This window comes from Chenopodium quinoa, unplaced genomic scaffold (assembly GCF_001683475.1).
Source record: "Chenopodium quinoa cultivar QQ74 unplaced genomic scaffold, ASM168347v1, whole genome shotgun sequence".
In the NCBI taxonomy this organism is placed as follows: Eukaryota; Viridiplantae; Streptophyta; class Magnoliopsida; order Caryophyllales; family Amaranthaceae; genus Chenopodium; species Chenopodium quinoa.
The window spans coordinates 48,200-71,398 of NW_018743099.1; the positions used below are offsets into that span (position 1 = coordinate 48,200).

A 23,199-nucleotide genomic window follows, 5' to 3' on the forward strand; every position below is an offset into this window, starting at 1 on the left:
TATTGATTACACCAAAATATTAAACTACACCGTATTACCTATCAAAAAAAATAAAAACTACGCCGCATTATTTACTTTACATGTTTTGTTTATCAAGGAGATAAATGATCAAAATTGAGACTCGTCAACTGCTGACCACCTTGTTTTTTCGGTAAGATTTTCCATGCAGACTATTATACTACGTTTTGTTTTATTACATCAATAGTCCAAATTAGTAGGCTGAACTACTGTTTATTCATATAAAGAATGTTATATATGCTAGTATAAACCAGTTTACCTTGACCTATCTTACTTTTATTATTTGATCAAGGAAAAAAAGTAGAAAGAGAGAGAAGGAAGAGAGCAATGGGAACATATATTGTTGAAACACAAGCAGTTCAAGAAGAGAACACAATTGTTAACCATGAATCTAAGCATGAGACAAAGGAGGAGCTTGATGCTGGTGCACTTTTTGTTCTCCAATCTAAAGGTATGTAAAAATTTGGTCTTCGTTATTTATAATCTCTTTTCAGTGGCGGATCTTGATTTTTTTTCTTCCTATAACTATGTTATTGCAGCAACAATAATTTATGAGTAGTTTTGAGTATTAAATCGTCGTAAAATACCAATTTATATATCATATGTATACGTGGTGCTTTCTTCGAAAACAAATTGTCCATCTTGGGCAAATTTTGTTGTTTGTATATGGTTTGCAAAGTACTAATCGTTAGGGCATGTTTTCTTCATATTATTTTCAGTTCAGTTCATTTCATTTCAAATAAGTTCAGTTCAGCTCAATTCTGTAACAGACGCTTAGTATATATATTTTATAGTAAGAACAATAATATGAGTATTATCACGTAGCTAGGATTCTAACAGAGATGATAATATGTGGCAGTTTGAAAGTGTTACCAAAGTCATTATATTTGGTACATGATTTTGTTTTCCTATAGCTTAGTGAGTTTGGATAGAAGAAAAAGGAGGGACAAATTATCACCGTTATATTCTTTTAAGTTCTGCTTAACCCACTAATTTGTAATAGCATACCTCTTATTATATATATTACAGTATTAATTACGGAGTATTATCATCCGTATTATCATTATTCAACTGAATGAATCATATGGGCAATACAAATTATAAATGCGGGATAGAGGTTAATTATACAAGAATAAAGGCAGTAAGTAAATTAGTAATGCTTGAGTGTATTTTCAACATCATTGATGAGTAATAATTATACAAGAATAAAGGCAGTAAGTAAATAAGGACTTATATATTGAACACATGGAATTGAAAGCCATTCAATTCAAAAGATAAATAAGGTAGCAAAACTAGCGCAAGGAAATTCATCCTTTATATACACCATAAATTAATTACTCTAAAAACTGGTTAATATATTACAAAAAACTTGCTATATATTACAAAAAACTTGCTAAATTCATATATATATATATAAATCAATTTAGGAAAGACGAGGGTTGGATCTATTACTTCCTCCGTTTCATAATGTTAGTCCCATATACTATTTTGTGCGTTTTAAAAAGACATACCCAAATTGAATTTGTTCCATTATTATCTTAATTTTTATTGGAATTAATTGGTTATGGATTGATGACATGACTCTAAATAAGGAAATCTCTACCTTGAATTATGCAATTATGATTTATGTTTTCCGGAAAATAAAAAAATAAACAAAAAACTTAAATAAGGTAAACTAATTATGAATTATTTTTAATGTTAGATTCCAAATATTCATCTATTCTTATTTTATTCGATTGATTATATATGGTACTAACATTATGAAACAGATAAACTACTACATTATACTCTATTTTGTATAAAATACACTCCTACATATATTCTGTATTGTATAAAATACACTCGTTGTATATGTAATGACCTTGTTTGATTAAATTGTAATGACATGGTCATGGGTGCATTGTGGGTACCATCTAACAACATCGATAGTAGCACCAACACTACTGAGCTTACCATATGCTTTGAAATTTCTGGGATGGGCTGGAGGAATTATATGCCTCATTGCAGGAGCAGTGGTCACATTTTATTCCTATAATTTGCTATCAATGGTACTTGAACACCATGCTCAATTAGGTCGCCGCCATCTTCGGTTCCGAGACATGGCACATGATATATTAGGTATGTTGTTACTTATCGTATGCAAATCCTTAATACTTGTTACAAAGTACTAGACAAAGAACACAGTACATTAGTTCATTAATTAAGTTATAGAATTAATTATATGTAGATTAACGTTTGTATAAAATGGTCAAAGTAATGATCAATTATATCATCATTGTCAGATTTTGTGAAGCTCATCATATTGGAGTGTATTCCATTGATTCATATATAATGAGTTTTAAAGATGAGTCCTTTTCACGTAAGAAAATCTCAAAAAATAATTACACAATATTCGCAAAATATATCCTTCTATAACATAATATATATCTATCGTATATTCTATCGCACCCTCGCAGTCATACCAGGAGGAGGACGTACGTTAAGAATAGATCTAAATTCCAAAAATAATTGTCGAGGTAGGCTTTTCATGAAAATGTATGCAAATTGATACTGAGATGCAATGTGCAATACCCGTACATGCCCCAACACCACCTTTTCTCGAATGAAGTAAATATCCATTTCAATGTGCTTGGTGCGTTGGTGTTGTACTGGATTATGAGCTAAATAATTAGCACTGAAATTATCACCATAAACAATAGTAGCCAGCCGGAGTGGACAATGTAACTCCAAAAGAAGATTTTCGAAGCCACCAAGCCTTGGCAACAACATTTGGGACGCCCCTTCTGCCTCAGTACTTGATTTAGAAAAAGTAGGCTAACGCTTAGAAGACCAGGATATGAGATTATCCCCTAAAAAGCTACAATAACTCGAGGTCGAGCGATGAGTGTCCGGACACTCACCCCAATTAGCGTCAATATAAGTAATCAAGTTTGTAGGCGCTGTAGGATATAAATGTAATTCGTGATCAATTAAACCCTGAATATATTGCAGAATGCGTTTTAATGCACCATAATGAGCCTTTCTAGGATCATGCATAAACAAACAAAGCTAATGAACTGCATAAGCTATATCAGGACAAGTAAAAGTGAGGTACTGCAATCCATCTACAAGACTGCGATAAAGTGTTGGCTCATGAAATTTAGGTCCGGAGTCTGTACTAAGCTTTGATTAAGTATCCACTGAATTTCCAGTGCATATCTTTGTTGAGAAAGAAACAAGTATGACGGAACACGAGTAACAATATTTACCCTAAAAATAGTTCGAAGGACCTAAATCTGTCATCAGAAAACCTTTTCGCCAGTGAGAAATAATACCCTCATGTAGTCGATTTGAGGATGTAACCAACACAATATTATCAACTTATAGTAGCAAGAAAGCCATATCATTCCCATATCGAAAAATAAATAATCAGGTGTCATTCTTAGGAATGATAAACCCCATCTGCAAAAGATAGCTAGCAAATCGCTCATATTACGTGGAGCTTGTTTTAGGCCGTAAAGAAGTCTGCAAACATAACCTGGAAATCTCTTGTTTACAAACCTGGGAGTTTGATGCATATAAACATACTCATTCAAATTACCATGCAAAAAGGCTTTTTTTACATCAAGATGGTGAATAGACCACTTACGACCCATAGCCAAACTCAACACCGTTCAAATAGTTACCGATTTGACAACCGGGCTAAATGTTTCATAACAGTTTACACCTTCAACCCGAGACCAACCATCACACACCAAGCGAGCTTTGTGTCTTTCTTGATCACCATTAACATTAATTTATGACGGTATAACCACATACAATTGAAATTATACACCCCCACAGGCCTAGGGACTAATTCCTGTGTCCCTATTTCTAATAAAGCATTATATTCATCACACAACGCAACATTCTAATTAGGATCAAAAGGAGCTTGTTTGTGATTTTTGGGAAGTTGGGAACGAATTGAAACGTTTAAACCAAACTTTGTATTTGGCTTAAGATGGCGGCGTACTTGGACCGTGTTTTCATAAGGGTGAGAGAGGTAGAGGACTAGTCAGAGTTATGGGCGCATGGCCTCGAAGAGGTGGGAGTGTGTATGTGTTTGGGCTCGTATGAGATGCGAGTGTAAGGGATGTGGGGCTTTGTAGAGCTGTGGGGGGCTAGCAACAGCATGCTATGCATGTTGCTATGGTATGGTGTAGGTTAGGCCAGCCTGCTGAGCATGTGAGGCAGCATGTGGTGGCCTGGCCTACTGCTGCTGCCCACCCATTTCATGCGACAGTGAGGTTTTCAGGGTAGTTGTAGCTAGCAGCTCTTGGCCACGGCCTCGTGGCGGAACTTGCTTCTCTTGGATTAGTCATCGGAGGCTAGAAAATCATATTCTAAGGCACGAAATTGACTTAGATTTTGAAATGAAAAAGTTTCTAGTAAAATATGACGTGTCTTGAGATAATGATTTTGTGAGTGTTAAGATCTAATAACCGATATCCTTGATGCTCGGTTGGGTAGTTTAAGAAAACGCAAGGGGTGTAGCGAGGGGCAAGTTTGTGAGGAATAGTTGCAAATAGATTTGGGAAACAAAGACACCCAAAACCTGAAAATGGCTATATATGGGAAGGAATGACCCCAAATAAAGCTTGAGCCGGAGTAGAATGATTTAGAGTTTTTGTAGGTAGGATGTTTAGAAGATAAGTAGCCGTTTCCAAGGCATAATGCCAAAACGATAGAGGAAGGGAAGCATTAAACATTAAAGTGCGGTTAATATTATTAAGTGTACGACACTACTAAAAATTGGCCAAATTGTGACCGCCGCAAACGGTCACAAAATATAGTGAAAACTGTCGCAAAACATAATTGTGACCGTCAACGGTCGTAACATGGCAGTCGTTATTTTCTTGGTTGCAAAAAAAAATATTACGACCATTTGACGGTCTCTTTTTAACAGTCGTTTTAACTATTTTCAACAACCGTTAAAAAAACGGTCGTAAATATTAAAAATTGAGACCGCCTTATGAAACGGTCGCAAATATTGAAATTATCGACTGCCATAAGCGGTCGCTAAAAGAATTAAAAAAACAAAAAAAAAAAAAGAAAAAGACCCACCCACCCACCCTTAACCCAAATCCACCCAAAGCAGATCCCACTCAAACCATCACCACTGCCCACCCTAAACAACCACTAGCCGCCTCCGCCGCCCTTTACCCACCATCACCTTCGCCCACCTTCAACCACCAATACCCACCACCACTTACCCACCCTTATCCCAGAAAAACAGTAAAAAAAAATCACCTACATAATTTCGAACAAAAGGCAAACAAAAACGAAATAAAACAATATCAAACAATTTCGAAAAAAAATCAAAAAACGACATAATTCGAACAAATTTATCAAAACAATTTAACCCACAAATAAAATGCACAAAAATTAAACAAAAAAAGGAAAAAAAAATTAAATTAAAAAAATCGCCCAAAAATTCAACCCAATAATTATACCCAAAAAAAATAAACCCACAACAATTTAACCCACAAAAATGAACAAAAATTTCGACAAAAAAATCAAACAAAAAATAAATAAAACCCTCATAAATCAAACCTAAGCTCAACAATTAAAACCCACAAATTTGAACCTAAATTCGACAAGTTCGAGCTCAAAATCAAACCAAAAATCTATGAAATTCAAACAAATAAAGAACAAATTCGAACAGAAAAAACAAAAACTTAAAATAAATCAAAATCAAAGGAATTCGAACTGAAACGCAAACAAAAAACGATAACAAAATCAAACTAACATGAAAATTCGAACGGAAAACGAAATTCAACCACAAAATTCGAAAATAAACAAAATTTCTGAAAATAAACACACCTTTCATAATATATCTTCCTCTTTAGGTTAATATGGTCAAATTCGACCAAGAAAACTCCAGATCTGGAATTTTTAAGGTCGAATTTGACCATAAACACCGAAATTCGTGTGTTGCTTTTAACGGTGGGCTTTGCTTGTGACGGTGGCTGCTCTATTTTGGGTTGGTGAAGAGAGGAGATGTGAGAGAAAGAGAAAAAAGATGAGGGTCGTTCACTGGGAGGTGGAAAGAGGAAAGAGAAGAAAGACAAAGAAGAAGGGTGTGAGAAAAGAGAGAGGAGAAGAGGATGCGTGAGGAGATAGAGAGGATAGAGAGTAGATGCAGATGGCTGCTTCTAATACTATGGTTTGGGTGATCTCCTTTTATACCCTTTTTTTAAATTTAAAGAAGCACTTTTGCGACTGGTATGGCGATCGTAACTAACGCATTTGTGACCAGTACGGCGGTCGTAATTTTGCGACCTTTCTCAAACGGTCGTAATTAAAGCATTTTGCGATCGCTACTAACGGTCGAAACAGAATAAATTTAATTCTGAAAATTTTCACATGCATTTTATTTTAAAAATATATTTAAGTACCTTTGCGACCGTTTTATAACCCAAAAACGAGCGCAAATTTGCGACCGCTTTAAAAACGGTCGCAAATATCATTTTTTGCGACCGTTTTCACGACAGTCGTAGAAAAACAGTCGCAATTCGGCCGAATTTTAGTAGTACGAGCCATGCGTTTGGCTTTGCCATTTTGTGATGACTTGTTGGGACAAGAGAAGCGAAAAACTAAACCATTTTTGACACGAAATAATTTGAACGGGTCATTATCAAAGTCATGACTATGATCACTTTGGAAGGATTTTATTTGACGTTCAAATTGAGTGAGAACATACCGTCGAAATTTTAGAAAGGTTTGAAAAACCTGAGATTTGTAAGAAAAAGTAATTGTCCACACATAATGATTAACATCATCTAATAAAACTAAAAATATATTTTTGACCTTTATGACTACGAATGGGAGAAGCCCACATTTCGGCATGAATAATGCCAAAAGAAGAATAATTTAAGTATTACTATTAGAGTCATAAAAATGCAAGAGAATATATTTTCCCAATTGACAACCTACGCAAATACTAGAGTTATGCTCCTTATTACAATCAATCAAACATTTATTCCTAAGAAGATTGAAGGTGGGTGCTCAGGGATGTCCTAAGAAGTTGTTCCATGTAGAAGGAGACAAGGCTATGACTACTATGAGAGATACGGCTAGGAAAGATGAAGGTGTTGTGGTCACTGGATAGAGGTCCCCTGCACTATTGGATCTGGTTAGAATTTTCCCCATTCGAAGATCCTTTAGAGAAAAACCACTAGAATTAAACTCTATTGACACTGAATAATCATAAATAAATATTCGGACGAAAATTAATTTTGATGATTTGGAGAGCTAAATAAACATCACGGAAAGCAAGAGTTTTGTTAGCTATACTAGAATAACCATAACCTGTAATTGGAATGCAATGATTGTTATCAACTTGAATGTGATTATTAGTGCTCAAATTAAGGTGTAAGAAATTATTGACATTATTCGTCATATGGGAAGTGGCTTTGAAATCCATGTACCAAGATGGGTCGTAGTTTTGGAAACCCATTGTTGCAAATGCATTGCCTAGCTCGTCGGTGTCATAGTCGAATCATACTCTAAACATTGATTGGATTAGCCTAGCTACTTGGGACTATTGGCATGGCCTAGAATAAGGCCTTCCGAGGCTTTGCTACTATACCAGATAGGTTGTTCATGGGCCAGCCCACTGTTGAAGATGTGGAAACAAAGCTTGGCCCTATTGAGGAGCACCTTGCTGGGCCTGATTAGGTGGGTCGTTCCATTATTGAGGTGTGGCCCCATTTTGGAGTACCCTTATGATGTTAATATTGTTGCTATCGATGTGGTGATTGTTAGCCATAACCCTTTTCGCGACCACAACCTCAGCCACCAAAGCTTTCACCCTGGCTGGCTGGCGCCGCCTGATGCTGTTGAGGGCCGATAAAACTTGTTGTATTGCCGGTGTGATCCACAAAATATGAAGCAATGATGAGTCATTACTCATTAGCAAGCCTTATGTTAGAATCCAACTCCTTTTAATGTATTAGATTCCCTTTAGATGCTTTCTTAGAGTTTAGTTTTTGTTTTCTTAACTTGAGGTCCCATTATTGTGTTACTATCAGTTCAGTATTCACTAGGAATTCTCCTTGTAATCAAATTAAAGCTCTTTAGAGGGTGAATGATTAATGAAATCTTAAGCCTTCTACCAAGTGTTGCTTTGCTTTTATGCTTGTTTGTTGTTAGAACTTTATAGATATTGTGTCTTACCTGCATAACAGCTCCCCTCACAAACAAACTTGATGCATTAAGAACTCGTTCTTCGGACCCGCTTGTGCCCGCCTTGAAGTATCGGTCGTCACAAGCCCCGACCACTCGCACTCTGTCGCCCAAATAGACGTGAGTGATCCTTTGATTTAATTTCCGCTTGTGTTGCTTTGTGCTCGCAAGTGCCTCTTCCGCTCAAGGATAGCATTCTTGCCGCCAAAAGGCTAGAGCGCGCCGCACGTTTTGAGATCCAAACTCCCGGACCGTGAAAGTTGGTATCAGAGCCGAGGCCCAAACCTCGTCGCAAGCAACCCATGTAGGCACCAAGGAGGGCTACACGAAGAAATTTCATAGAGGAAAGACTTGGTTGGCTCGAGACAAAAGAAGACGAATGGTCCCAGCTGCAAGTCATTGTGCGTGAGCAAGCCGAGCAAATTGTGAAATTGATGGAAGATAGAGATGCTCGCCGCAAAAAATTGCAATTTGTTCAAGGACAAGCCGATAAAGCACTCGAGAAATGTGCTACCTTAATGCGCGTTGTGGGCAGAGACGCACATGGGGTTGGTGTGGCGAAGATCAAGCCGCCCAAACCTCGCTACTACAGTGGCGCTAGAGATGCTAAAGAAGTTGATAACTTCCTCTTCGACATGGAGCAGTACTTCCGAATATGTCAACTGAGTAACGATCAAAAGGTGGATACTGCCATCATGTACTTGTCTGAAGATGTCAAGCTTTGGTGGCGTACCAAGCACGCAGACATCGAAGCAGGAAGGATTAAGATCGACACATGGGCGGAGTTCAAGGAGGGACTCAAAGAACAATTATACCCAGTCAACACAGCATTTGTTGCGCGGATAAAGCTCCAAAAGTGCCGCCAGAAGGGTTCTCTTCGCGACTATGTTAAGGAATGCTCGGCGATAATGTTGGACATCACTGACATGAATGAGAAAGATCGTGTGTTCAACTTTGTCAACGGGTTAAAGGAATGGGCGCGGCGTGAGATTTTGAGGTAGAATATTGATACCCTCGCTGCTGCTATGTGAGCTGCTGAGAGATTGATGGAGTAATCAGTCGGAAAAGGTCGCCAATCCAAGAATGATTCAAGTGGGACGTCAATCAACACACTCCAACAGTCCGTCACCAAGCTCTCTAAAGGGTACGGAGGATGACTCTCGAGTATCGTCCAACACCATTAATACTTATCATGGAAGAAGTGGAGGAGGTGATGGCCAGAGATCAACATCTACCTCTCACAACTCTGGAAACTCAAAGGCCAGTACATCCTCGTCAAACAGAAGGGCAATAAACTGCATACTTTGTCGAGGTCCACACAAATGGTGGGATTGCGAACATAAAGGGGAGCTTGACAAGATCCAAAAGAGATTGTCATCCATGTCCGTCTAGGAGGCTCCAAAAGAGACTAGTAGTGATGAGGAGCCCACATACAGAATTGGTTCTATAAGCCGCATGAGTGCTTTGAGAATGATAGCACCTGAGGAAGAACCATAAGTCCGATACCTTTCGGCAATGCGAGTGATGGAGTTGGAGAAGAAGGCAACATCGAAGAAACAAGCTCGCACCAGAGACTTAGAGAAGCGGAAGATGAAGCCCAATGAGTTGGCAACATCCCAGATGCACCCTCGCTAAAACCAGAATCAGACACCTGGTTCGAAGCAAAGAGCGACGAGCCTAGAGACACCAAAGAAGAACCTCCCAAGAGAGAGGGAAAATAGTGGTCGAGCTAATAACGCAGGTCACGTGTAGGGGATCAAAGAAAAAATGATCACCCAAGAGGCACCAACCACAAATTGAAGGTCACCACCACAGTCTCAAGGAAGCAGCTCCCCAACAGATGATCGTGGAAGCAGCTCTCCCCAAGAATTCAACAGACACCACTCCCAGGAGGAAATTTAGAGATGAAACTCTCAACAAGTTGTTCAAGCCGAGCAACCCCAGAGACAAGCTCCTCGTCAACAAAGAAGATCCAGCACTAGAGTCAGCAAAGATTCCAGAAGTCAGCCGCATCAACGACGCATCAGAAACTCGAGATAGTTTAGGATTTTCTAATTTTGGTTGTAACTCTTGTAAGTCGACGAGGTCGTCGACAACTTAAGTGGGGGAGGATGTTATAATCCAACTCTTTTTGATGTATTAGATTCCCTTTAGATGCTTTCTTAGAGTTTAGTTTATGTTTTCTTAACTTGAGGTCTCATTATTGTGTTACTGTCAGTTCAGTGTTCACTAGGGATTCTCCTTATAATCAAATTAAAGCTCTTTAGAGGGTGAATGATTAATGAAATCTTAAGCCTTGTACCAAGTGTTGCTTTTCTTTTATGCTTGTTTGTTGTTAGAACTTTATAGATATTGTGTCTTACCTGCATAACAGCCCCCCTCCCAAACAAACTTGATGCATTAAGAACTCGTGCTTCGGACCCGCTTATGCCCGCCTTAAAGTATCAACCGTCACAAGCCCCGACCACTCGCACTCCGTCGCCCAAATAGACATGAGTGCTCCTTTGATTTAATTGCCGCTTGTGTTGCTTTGTGCTCACAAGTCCCTCTTCCGCTCAAGGCTAGCATTCTTGCCACCAAAAGGCTAGAGCGCGCCGCACGTTTCGGGGTCCAAACTCCCGGACTGTGACACCTTGACTCCTCGAGTAACAAATGCGACCTCGCTATTGGAATGTAGGAAAAGGGGGTTGTTTGTTGTATCATTGCAGTAACCGTATCAAAACTTGTATTCACTACTCCTGAAACTAGTTGAATTACGAGTTTTTGTTTCAACAGGGATTGATTAACATTAGCAAGTTGATCGTTCAAATTCTTTAATTCCCGACAATATGAAGAGATGGCGGAGAATTTTTACAGATGAAATTGATTAAATTGGTTTCAAGATATACATCCCCAGTAGTTTTATTATCTTTAAAATTTACTTTTTTTAAGTTTGTTCCAAGCTTGTTGTGCCGTATCCCCTTTGCATAAATTTGTTTCAAGCAAATCAGTAAAAATAGTACCATAATTCCATTTCTTGATAACTGAATCAAGTCTTTTCCACATAGCATCAAATTAATCTATAAAACTTGTTGTTTTGGGTCAATATGATCAAGAGAATCAAAAGCAAGAGCATCAAAGGCATGAGTATGACACTCAAATTATTCGACCCAATTGGAATATTGGACTTTTTCACGATCAAGAATTAGAGGAATAACATTCCTAAAATTACTAACACCGAGAGCAGGATGTAAGACTGAATCACCTTCCTTGACCATGGTGATTGGCGGCAATTGATGTTAGGGAGGGCTAGGGGTGAATGGCTAGGGAAAAGAAAAAAAATAAACAAGAAAGAATTACGGAAACTAGGATTAGATCTAAGTTAAATTTTAAGTAGACCTTTTTGTGACAAAGGCCCTTTTATAAATAAGGTGGCACAAAAGGTCCTTAAATCATGTTTGGGTTGTGAGGAGGGTCCTTTGATCATTTTTCGACGTTGACTTTTTTATTTTCCGGCCTAAAAAAGCCACGTGTAATGCAAAGTGACTTATTAAGTTCCTTTTTTCTCCTGTTTTCTCTCATTGTGGGGAGGATTAGCCTTGAATTATTTCGAATAGCCTTCAATTTTAATTATAGAATTAGCCTTGAAGTTTTGGTGTTAATTATTTTCAGAAATTAGGGTTTAATAGGGGGAAAAAAAAAGGGGAAAACGAGGGAAAAGTGGAAGGAGAAAAAAGGGAACTTAGATGTGACTTTTTTTGGCCGGGAAATAAAAGAAGTCAACACCGAAAATGGTCAAAGGACTGTCCTCACAACCTAAACAATAAACATGATATAAGGACCTTTTGTGCCACTCTTTTTATAAAAGGGCCTTTGTCACAAAAAAGTTTACTTAAAAGGACCTTCCTCACAAATTATATATATATATATATAAAAGATAATTGCACAATATTCACAAAATATATCATTCTATAACAGAATATCTATCATATATTCTATCAATCATGTTGACTTGTTGTTGGAGGTTTTTTTTTTCTTTTTTTTAAATGTTAATCATAATTAAGGAAACAACTAATGGCGTGAATGACTTGACCACGTTGAATCTCTTATTACTTTACTATAATATTGTATCAAACTTGAAAGATGAAAGACACTTAAAAGAATCATTTTATTACTTCGAAAGATTAAATGATGTTATAATTTTTTGCTTTCATGCATTTGTTCGGGTCGAAGGAACACATTGACCATATACACTAATACACCAATTATTGTCTTTTTATCATAGAACCACTTTTTTTTAGTTGACACGTTTTGAGTTTAGCATTATTCACACACTTTTTTTTACCGTATTTTGTGCTTTTTATTCCCTCCATTTTTTTTAAATGAGTTAGTTTAACTTTTGCACTATTCACATACCATGGTTGACTTAATTTTTTCACTCAATAAAATAAATACAACCTCCGTTTCATATTATTTGCGACGATTAGACATTTTTTTCCTCTCTAATTTGCAAATAATATGAAGTGGAGATAGTAAATGTTATTATATAATAAATCATTAGATTAGTCCTATTTTCTAGTTTCATAATATAATTTTGCTATAGTTTTTACTAATAGCCCATTATAAATATGTGTCTCGGCAAATGTCCCGATCAAATTGATGCATTTAAAAAAAGTATAGGGAGTACGTAATGAAAAATTTAGTCATGTGGGGTCTTGTTAGAGTCGTCATGATATATATTTTCAAAATATCAACTTTTTATAATATTTACTTTTCAATAATTAAAGATATTAACAATTAAATATATACATTGATAAACGTGATTAAAGAAACGTGATGATACAAGTATTTTAGTACTTGTATTGTTAGCGTATGATGGAGACATTATTGGATTTTATCATGACTTAAAAAATATTCACGACTTACAAAATATTCAATTCAACATGATTGATTTGGCATGGAGTAACTAATTTAAATGTGTTAACATTATTGGCAGGTCCAAGATGGGGGCGATATGTAGTGGGTCCAGTTCAATTTGTAGTATGCTACGGTGCAGTTGTTGGCTCTTGTCTTTTAGGTGGTCAGTGTATAAAGGTAATTATTACTATTTTCAGACGAAATATGTTCAAATTATATTATGCAAAGATATAGTCATGCATGTATACTAGCTAATAACTTAGTGACGATGCAACTTATTTCTCAGGCCATCTACTTGTTGTTCAATTCAAATGGTACAATGAAGCTCTATGAATTCATAATCATATTTGGAGGACTAATGCTTATCCTAGCTCAGATGCCCTCATTTCACTCTCTACGCCATATTAACTTGATTTCTCTACTCCTATGTCTTGGCTATAGTGCCGCTACTACTGTTGGCTCCATCTATATTGGTAATCCAAGCCTTTTCTTCTTCATGAAAATAATTAAACTCATGATTGATTTTTTGTAATTCCGCATGAAAGAATTATATTCCATGAATTTTATCATTGCTTTGCTAGCAATATATACAGTGTACAAGGATTAGACTAAGTCCCTAATTTAGCTATAAACAAGGTAACTAAATATTCTTAAGGCTAAACACAAGGAAACCGAAATATGCACAATAATATTTACACTTATCTGAACACACCCCCATAGTCAAAGTCGGAGGTGGACGGACACTGAGACTGTCTCTAAAATCATTAAAGAGAACTCGCAGAATTGAAGAACACGGAATTCACCACGGGCAATCTTCTCTAGAACAAAATGAATAATCATCTCAATATGTTTAGTTCGTTGATGTTAAGCAGGGTTGCCGGGCAAATAAATAGCAGTGACATTATCACAGTACACCAAGCCTTTTTAATCCGACAATGCAACTCTAGAAGAAGGTTTCAGAGCCAACACAACTCAGAAACTACTTTAGCCACTCCTCGATACTCTGCATCTACACTAGATTTTGACAAATGTAGGTTGTCTCTTAGCTAGATGACCAAGAAACCAAGTTATCACCCAAAAATACACAATAACTAGAAGTCGAATGCCTCATATCAGGGCATCCACCCCAACATGCTTCAGTGTACGAGACCAGAGGAGAAAAAGATGGGTACAAGTGAAGGTTGTGGTCTAAATTACCCTTAACATACCAAATAACCCGCTTAAGAGCTTACATGTGATCAACCCGCAAATCGTGCATATGAAGACACACCTGTTGGACGGCATATGATATATCCGGTTGTGTGAAAATCAGATATTGCAGAGCCCCAGCAAGGCTCCTATATATAAAGTTGGATCCTCAAAAGTAGTACCAAAGGAAGCACTAACCTTTGAGTTGGTGTCAACCGGAGTGGGAGATGGATTACAAGAAGACATACATACTAGGACACTCAATTATTTCTTCTACATATTTGCAATGTGAAAGGAACATAACATCCTTATTCCTAGTGACAGCAATACCAGGAAAATAATTAAGTGGACCCAGATCTTTCATAGAAAACTCTGAACTGAGAAGATCTATGATGGATCGCCGGAGAGTATCTTAAGAAGCTATGAGTATAATATCATCAACATACCATTAAATATAATCCATATCCGAACCCTTCCTGAAAATGAACAAAGAGTTGTCTAATCTACTATTGGTAAAACCAATAGACAAGACAAAATCTGCAAAACGCTTATACCAAGCACGGGGAACCTGCTTAAGCCCATAAAAAGGCTTATGCAAAAGACAAACATAATCAGGATGAGTATGGTCCCTGTAACCCAAACGTTGAAGCTCACCATGTAGAAAGACATTTTTGACGTCTAACTGATGAATGGACCATGCCTTAGAAAGAGAAAGACTGAGAACATTGCAGATGGTAGCCGGTTTAACATCCGGACTAAAAATCTCCCCACAATCAATGGCAACCTGCTAAGTTAGTTTTTCCATCACCTGGCCTACAAGACAGACTTTATGCCTCTCAAACACAGCGTTAGATTTAACTTTATGAGTAAAAATCCACTTAGACCGAATAACATTAACATCATGTGGACGGGACACCAATTCCCACGTCTTATTTTTAATTAATAAGAATATTATATTTATCATTCATGACCATTTTCCAATTAGGGTCACGTAGTGCCTCAAATGGATAACGAGGGAAAGGGGACCTCGACATATTAGTGTGCAAAGAAAGCTGAGTGTATTTGGGATTGGGTTTAAAAATCCCATTTTTACTCCTTCTCACTATACCGAGATGTTGGAGAGGAATAGGAGTCGTTTGACCTACTAGGCTAGCTTGTGTTTGGGTCTGCTGAATAGTAGTTGAGAGTGGAAAAAGTGGCGCTGGGCTTGAGGGAGAAGAAAGCCCAACGCCAAGTGAAGCTTGATGCGGGGAATTCGGTTGGCCGTGGATGAAGAGGCCTGCCTTGGCTGAGCCAAGTTAGGTTGGGCCGGATGAGTGGGAGAACGGTGAGGTTAGGACTGAGCTTGCTATTAAGAGAAATGGTGCATAATGTATGGATTTAATCCATCATCAAGAAAATCATAAGCCTCAGATTTTGGGTCATAAAGCTTTGCAAAAGGAAAAATAGTCTCATCAAATAACACATGGCGACATATAATTATTTTATTTAACGACAAATCAAAACACTTATACCCACAATGATTAGGAGGAAATCCCAAAAATACACATGGAGTGGACCTAGGTTGTAGCTTATTAATGGTAGTAGAGGGGATGATAAGGTAGCATAGACAACCAAAAACCCGTAAGCGAGAATAACAAGGAACCCTTTTGTAAAGTATTTCAAGACGAGATTTATGTCCTAAAAGTTTGCTTGGAATAATATTAAGGAGATATGTTGCCATTTGCAATGCATGATGCCAAAAAGAAGGGAGAAGAGAGGCATGAGCAAGAAGGGTGAGAGTGACATTATTTATGGATCGAATTTTTCATTGAGCTTTCCCATTTTGAGAAGAGTTATGAGGGCAAGATCATCGGAAAGAACTGATATCAAACATGCTACCATTATCACATTGGACATTTTTAATATTACGCTCAAATTGGGTTACAATATGTGTTTTAAAGGCCAAGAATGTATCAAACTTATCCAATTTTTGAGATAAGGGAAATGTGCACAAAAAATTCAAAAAATCATCCAAAAGTAACACAAAATAGGAGAAGACCATAGATCACTATGAATTATATCAAACGGCACAGTTGTATTAGACAACGAAGAAGACAATGACAATTTAATATGTTTTCCAAGAATAAAAGAACGACAAATACTAGAATTCAAACAACTAGTACAATCAATGCTTTTATTTTTTCCTAAAAGCATCTAAGATAGGAGCTCCCCGATGACCCAACCTATCGTGCTAAAGCTTAGGAAAGATAGCTGCAAAGGTAAATGAGGTAGCTTGATTGTTGAAACTGGTGGTGATAGGGTAGAGATCTCCTTTACTATTACATCTCATTATTGGCATCTCTGTCCAAAAATCCTTCATAGAAAACCCAAAAGGATCAAATTCTACAGTCAAAGAATTATCATTGGTAAACTTACGAACTGAAATAAGATTTTTGATGAGTTTGGGTGTATGTAGAACATTGTTTAGGGAAATATGAGGATAGGTAGAGGGTAAATTCAATTTATCACAACCAACAATAAGAATAGTGTGACCATTTCCAACAATAATATCATTACTAGGATGAATGCTCCAATTAAAATAAGACGAGAGATTATCAGAAGAGGACGTCATGTGGGAGGTTGCACTAGTATCCATGTACAACGACTGGTCCGGTTGAGTAAGAGACATAGTATGCATGGCTGCCTCGACATTTGTTGAAGTAGATTGTCCAAATTGAGAAGTCACATAAGCCTGCTAATTCGGTGGCCTCGGACCCAATATACCAGGAGCTGGAGCCCGTTGTTGGTGTGGTGGCCTTGCCCATCCTTGATTGGGATAAGGCAAGGAGGAATGGGCCAGACCTCATTCATCCAACCCCATGGAGTGTACCCCTGCTGCCAGAATAGAGGAGTTAGTGTCTCGGCTTGTTGCTGCTGGTGCTATGCACGACCACCCTGCTTCTGGCCCTTATTACCAAACTTGATGCCACAACATGCATCGCGGATGCCACCTGCTCTACCACCATTAGTGTTGCACCGGCCACCAGAATTTTTCCCTCTCGAAGAGCTCGCATTTTCAGAATTTTGTAAGGAATCTCCAAGAGATGAAGCCACCATTTCTGACTTCGTAACAACTTTCTTGGCCAAGCCTGCCTCCTCAAGGGTTAGCATTGACCGAGCTTTATAGAAAGGAGGGAATGGGTTCCTCTGCTAGATTTATGTGCTAACACTACTATACGCCTTCGTAAAGCCTCCAACTAAATGCAATACCATTTTACTATCCGACACCGGAGCACCGATATTTTTCAACTAATCAGCTAAGGACTTGAGGCGTTGACAGTAGGAAAAAACATTGGGAAAATCCTCCATTGACGTGGTAGAAAATTCCTGTTTTAGAGAAATAGTGCAGGAATGTTTGTTTTCTTGAAATATATCACACAATATATTCCGAGCTTCCATAGCCGTAGCATCGGGATCAATAATGGTTTGCAAAAGATTATTAGAATTGGTGGAGTATATCCACGAGATAATCGTGGCATCCAAAGTCGACCATAGTTCCTTCTCCTCATTAGTTGAGGGAGAAGTCTTCTCCTTGTTCTTGGCCGGAGGAATAATATGATCAAGAACTTTGTGAGAATGTGGGTGAACCTTGAAGAGTTCTTCCCAAGTTGAGTATTGAACATTTTCCATCTCAAGAACAATAGGAATACTATTTTTAATATTGTTGACTGTAAAAGCCGAATGAAAGGGGTTTTGTCCGACATTGAGAGGTTGCATGAGATGAGAAGGGGATGAAGAAAAACAGAGAAAGATAGGGAAGAAACACAAAGTTAGGGTTTAGCAGAAACAAGAGAGTTAACCCTAGCTAACTGATACCATGAAAGAATTATATTCCATGAATATTATCATTGCTTTGCTACTAATATATACATCGTACAAGGATTAAGCTAAGCCCATAATTTAGCTATAAAAAAAGTAACTAAATATTCTTAAGGCTAAACACAAGGAAACCGAAATATACACAATGATATTTACACTTATCTTAACACCGCATTTAATATACACCTTGCTTGTTATAACTTTTTACATTATTTATGTGCTTATTTATGCTGCATATTTATACTGATATGTATTTCGTACTTTATTATAAATTTGAAAAGTATCCTAAAGTTGTCAATGGAAATTTGCCTTGTGTCATGCAGGGCATACATCAAAAGGACCAGAGAAAGACTACTCACTAGTGGGCAACTCTGAGGATCAGTTATTTGGTGTTTTTAATGCAATAACGATTATTGCAACAACTTTAGGGAATGGAATTATTCCTGAAATTCAGGTTATTTAGAAGTCATATCTTCCTAATATCTTAAATTTTTGTATACCTCTTCATTCAATTATGAAATATTGTTGCTAATTACTTATGAAATTTATGAAACATATTGTTAGGCAACACTAGCACCACCAGTAAAAGGGAAGATGTTCAAGGGACTATCCGTGTGTTATAGCGTAATTTCAATGACATTGTTTAGTGTCACAGTGTCAGGTTACTGGGCATTTGGGAACCAAGCTGAAGGCCAGATATTAAGCAACTTTGTCGTAAATGGAAATCCTTTGCTACCTAAATGGTTCATTTTTATGACCAATGCCTTTGTCATCCTTCAAATTTCCGCTGTTGGTGTGGTACGTAACAAATTTACTCTCTTGCCTCGCACATTGATTTTCACACTAAAAGTTATGCCCTTAAGAAACCACTTCATAACAAGTTAAAAAAACACTAATTAAAATGCCTTGATCTTTGGTATCACGATATAGAGTTTATAACTTATTAATTGTGAGATCAGTGGTCGTTTGAAATGTGACTATCATAATAGTTTAATGATTATGTAGCTCATAATATGTAACGCAATTCAATTTTTTGGCGCAGATATACCTGCAACCTACAAATGAAGTATTAGAGGGAGTATTGGCAGATCCGAAAAGTGGTCAATTCTCTCTAAGAAATGTGATCCCAAGGGTGATATCGCGGTCTCTCTCAGTCGCCATAGCAACAATAATATCAGCAATGCTCCCATTTTTTGGAGACATAAATTGAGTTATTGGAGCATTTGGCTTCCTTCCTCTAGACTTTGTTCTACCTGTCATTTTATTCAACCTTACATTCAAGCCTTCCAAACGTACTTTCATATTTTGGTTGAATCTAAGCATTGCTGTTGTGTTCTCCATATTAGGGGTTATTGGATCAGTGGCCGCCGTAAGGCAAATCATTCTTGATGCCAAATCTTATAAATTGTTTGCCAATGTATGAAATTTTCACTGAATTGGTGAAGCTTGACTTGAGTTCATATTTTGGGCTTGTTGTTTGGATTTGAAAGAGGATGTCGTTGTTCTTTAGATGTAGAATATGTAAAATGTAAGTTGTTTACATAATTATTTTTTGGGGGAGTTCTTTTAATTATTAAGGTTTAGCTGACAAAAAGTGTAAATATATAGCATCATTGTAACAGTCAAGAAGCAAACCAAAAATACAAAATTCATTTCTTGAGAACATTGCGCTTCTATGTCATATCACGTTTTGGGTTTAATTTTTAATTATTAGTATCATGTTAAAGTATTATATTTCTTCCGTTTTTTTATTATTGCGGCATAGGGGTTGAGTACAAAAATTTTGGTAGTGGAAAAAAGTAAGAGAGAGAAAGGTAAAAATACAAAATTGCTCATATGACATATTGATAAATTAAAAAATAAGTGTGAAAAAGCAAGGGTATGTTGGGTTAGTGTGAACACAAATAATTTTTTTCCTAAAGATGTGAAATTTCTTAAAAAGACAAGTGGTGCAATAATAAAAGAACGGAGAAAGTATTAATTATGTTATTATCACGCTTAATGTCGTATTAATAATTACTAGAGTGCATCGTGGGGATATATGTAGTATTTATGTTTTAAAAAATAAAAAGTAGAAGTGAAAGTTATTAAAAGGTTTTTATTTTTTATTTTTTTACACAATTGGTTTAGGTTCCCAATAATCTTGTTGTTTAATCGAAGTGATCACAATAATCAGTTTGGAACGAATTGAATATTCTTTGTATGTCTTTTGAGCTGCAATTAATACATGTCACTATCAAAATCGAATATAGGCCAATACATCTAGACTCAATTTCGCATCATCAACCTTTAATATCCAGTCATGCTTCAAGATCACTATGATATCTAATTTTATATGATTGTCAAGCGTATTCATAACATGCTCTCATATGTAGGCCCACTTTGAATGACGACTACAGTCAATAATTTAATTTTGTTTCCGAAGGCATCCATTAAACAAGCATGCATTGTCAAGGATTGTCTCGGTCGTTCTGTGTGGCTTCAGCGGAGAGGGTTATTTTACATAAGTTACTCAATGGACAAAAAAGTAAGAAGATTCATATGTGGGGATCGGAGGATCAAAGACGCATTCACCTTTAATCTTAGGATACACTTTAGCTACCAAGGGATAAAGGAAGCATTGGCAATTTCTTGGCTCGACAAGAAAATTCAGCCTTCCTTACTAAAGTTTGGTGGAGGGTGTTCTCGAAACCAAATGCTCTATGGTTTAAGGTGCTCCGCTACAAATATTGCAAAGGTATGTGTGAGACTGATATGTTCATTCTCACTTCAAATATGTCCAAAGTTTGGAGCAGAGAGGTATAGATGAATATGTTAAATGGCTGAAAAAACTCCATAGAATGGTCATAACATCCTCTTTGATAGAATCATATAACTAATATATAAAGCTAAACTTTTAACCAGGTCACGAAATAGTGACACTTGGCATTCTAACTTTTCGCCAAGTGTCACGCCACCTTGGATAGATTTAATTAGATTCATAAGATAAAAAAGTTAGTTAAAAATTCTTTTTTTCCAATTAAATTAGGATAGAATTTTAGAATAAGATGGTTAGTTTAGAGTTTTATTTTCGATAAAGTACCAAATAATAAACTTATAATTAGGCCACAAGACAACATCGTATAGCATTTTAACTTTTCGCCAAGTGTCGTACCACGTTGGATAAATATAGATAGACTTTGTAGAGAAAAAAAAAGAAGTTAATTTAGAATTCTATTTTCAATCAATTAAATTGATTATAATATAATTTTATCTTAAAATTCCATAAACAACCCGGGCATCGCACGGGGTACAAAACTAGTATAAAATATATTTCTAGACTTCAACCATCGTTTCATAGCTCATTTATTGCCTAAGCACAGCTTTAAACTGATTTCTTTTCTCAGTGGACAATCTAGAGACAGGGGACCTTCGGTATTTGAATTTCTCTAAAGAAAAAATCTCAGATAAGTATGCGCTAAACATTCACAAAATTGTATGTTAGGAATATGTCTTGAATCGGTGACCGAGTAGGTACATGATCATGTAATTCATTGTACACGCTCTTGTAGTCATTGTTATTATACTCTTCAAAATACACGATCATGTGATTCATGGTACATGGTTGTGTAGTTCCGCTACTACAAGACATGTCATACGGTCGTGTGGGTCAAGGTACACGGTCGTGTGGTTATTAATTGGGCTTTGGCCCAAATTAGTTTTAGAGAGTTCTATATATACCCTTATGGTTACACCTAGTCTAATTAGTTGATCAGTTGAGTGATTATTCAGAAATCTGAGAGTCTTTTTTTGCAATTCTCATCTGTGAGATTTGAGAGAGATAACATCATAAATCTGAGAGGCAATCAATCTATTTATGCGATTGGTTTCAAATATGTTCTAAATCAAACTATTACTCTCGTCTACCCGTGGACGTAGCCAACACACCGTTGGTGAACCAAGTAAATCTATGTGTGTTTTTCTTGTGAATTTTACATTTAATATTTGTTCTTTCTTGCATTCGTTATAACATTGTAATTTGACATTGTGTGATTAAGATGCTCGCTGAACACAAATAAAACCATGTTACATACATTTGCTTAGAGACTGTCCAGGAACGAGCTAGGCATTTGCAAAGATGATATTATGATTAGTTTGAAATTATGTCGAATTAAAACAGGTTGGTTTAAAATCGGGTCAGGTTAATATCAATCAGGGTAAAAATTGTTCAGATTGAATCGAGCAATTGCCAATTTTAGGTCGTGTTGAGTTCAGGACTAGTCAAATTGTTCTGTTTGAATTCAATTCAAGTCAAATCAATTTTGGGTATAGTTTTTGGTCGGGTCCAATCGGTGTCGGGTTAAGTTGAAATCGGATCGAATTCGAGTTGGGTTCAGATCTGTTACTAATCAGGTTTGGGTCCTCAATTACTGGAGTCAAATCAGATTGGTTAAAGTTTGAGACGGATGTATTTTTTTTATCGGGTCTGACATATCGACGTCAGTGTAGCACAATGATCAATCTAAATCATGTACTTATATATGTGTCATTTCAAAGTAATTATAGCCCATTACCAGGTATGAACCATACCATATACTTTTTTTTTTTGTTTATATTGTTATTATTCATAAATATACTGTTATTGTTGATTTTATACCGATATTTTTTTTATTCTATACTGCTATTATTCCAACGAGATTTTCAATGAAAAAAGAGCGAAAGAGCATATTTTTGTATTATACTGTTATTATTAATTTTATAATGTTATTATTGATTTTTATACTGTTTTCGTCTTTGATATAGATCATACCAGGTAGCGGTCCATCACCCTGTCATTTCATGGCAATAATCAGATAACCTCATTTGTTTCGTTTATTGTTAGTCTAATTTTTCATACAACTTGCACGAGAATATCACTTATATAATTGATGACACCTTTTTAATTTTATTTTTGGTAACATTTCTCAAACAGATTATGCTTGCACGAGAATATCACTAATATAATTGATGACACCTTTATAATATTATTTTTGGTAACCTTTCTTTAACAAG

General features: G+C 36.5%; 1 protein-coding gene across 1 annotated transcript; it reads left to right on the forward strand.

The window, feature by feature from the left end:
* The first annotated feature begins 305 nt into the window (after nt 1-305).
* Nucleotides 306-19,833, forward strand: LOC110731790 (GABA transporter 1-like). The gene is made up of 7 exons (XM_021911670.1): nt 306-469; nt 1,948-2,136; nt 13,199-13,296; nt 13,406-13,592; nt 18,492-18,622; nt 18,733-18,966; nt 19,211-19,833. Exons 1-7 carry the CDS (start codon nt 346-348, stop codon nt 19,376-19,378), a joined length of 1,131 nt encoding a protein of 376 aa, XP_021767362.1. The 5' UTR covers nt 306-345; the 3' UTR covers nt 19,379-19,833.
* Nucleotides 19,834-23,199: the final 3,366 nt, after the last annotated feature.

What these genes read in the sequence shown, in the direction of transcription:
- LOC110731790 (XM_021911670.1), top strand. Translation starts at nt 346, where the DNA reads ATGGGAACATATATTGTTGAAACACAAGCAGTTCAAGAAGAGAACACA. An exon ending in TGTTGGCTCCATCTATATTG is followed by an intron (nt 13,593 to 18,491) that starts GTAATCCAAGCC and finishes TGTGTCATGCAG; the next exon opens with GGCATACATCAAAAGGACCA. An exon ending in AAATTTCCGCTGTTGGTGTG is followed by an intron (nt 18,967 to 19,210) that starts GTACGTAACAAA and finishes TTTTTGGCGCAG; the next exon opens with ATATACCTGCAACCTACAAA.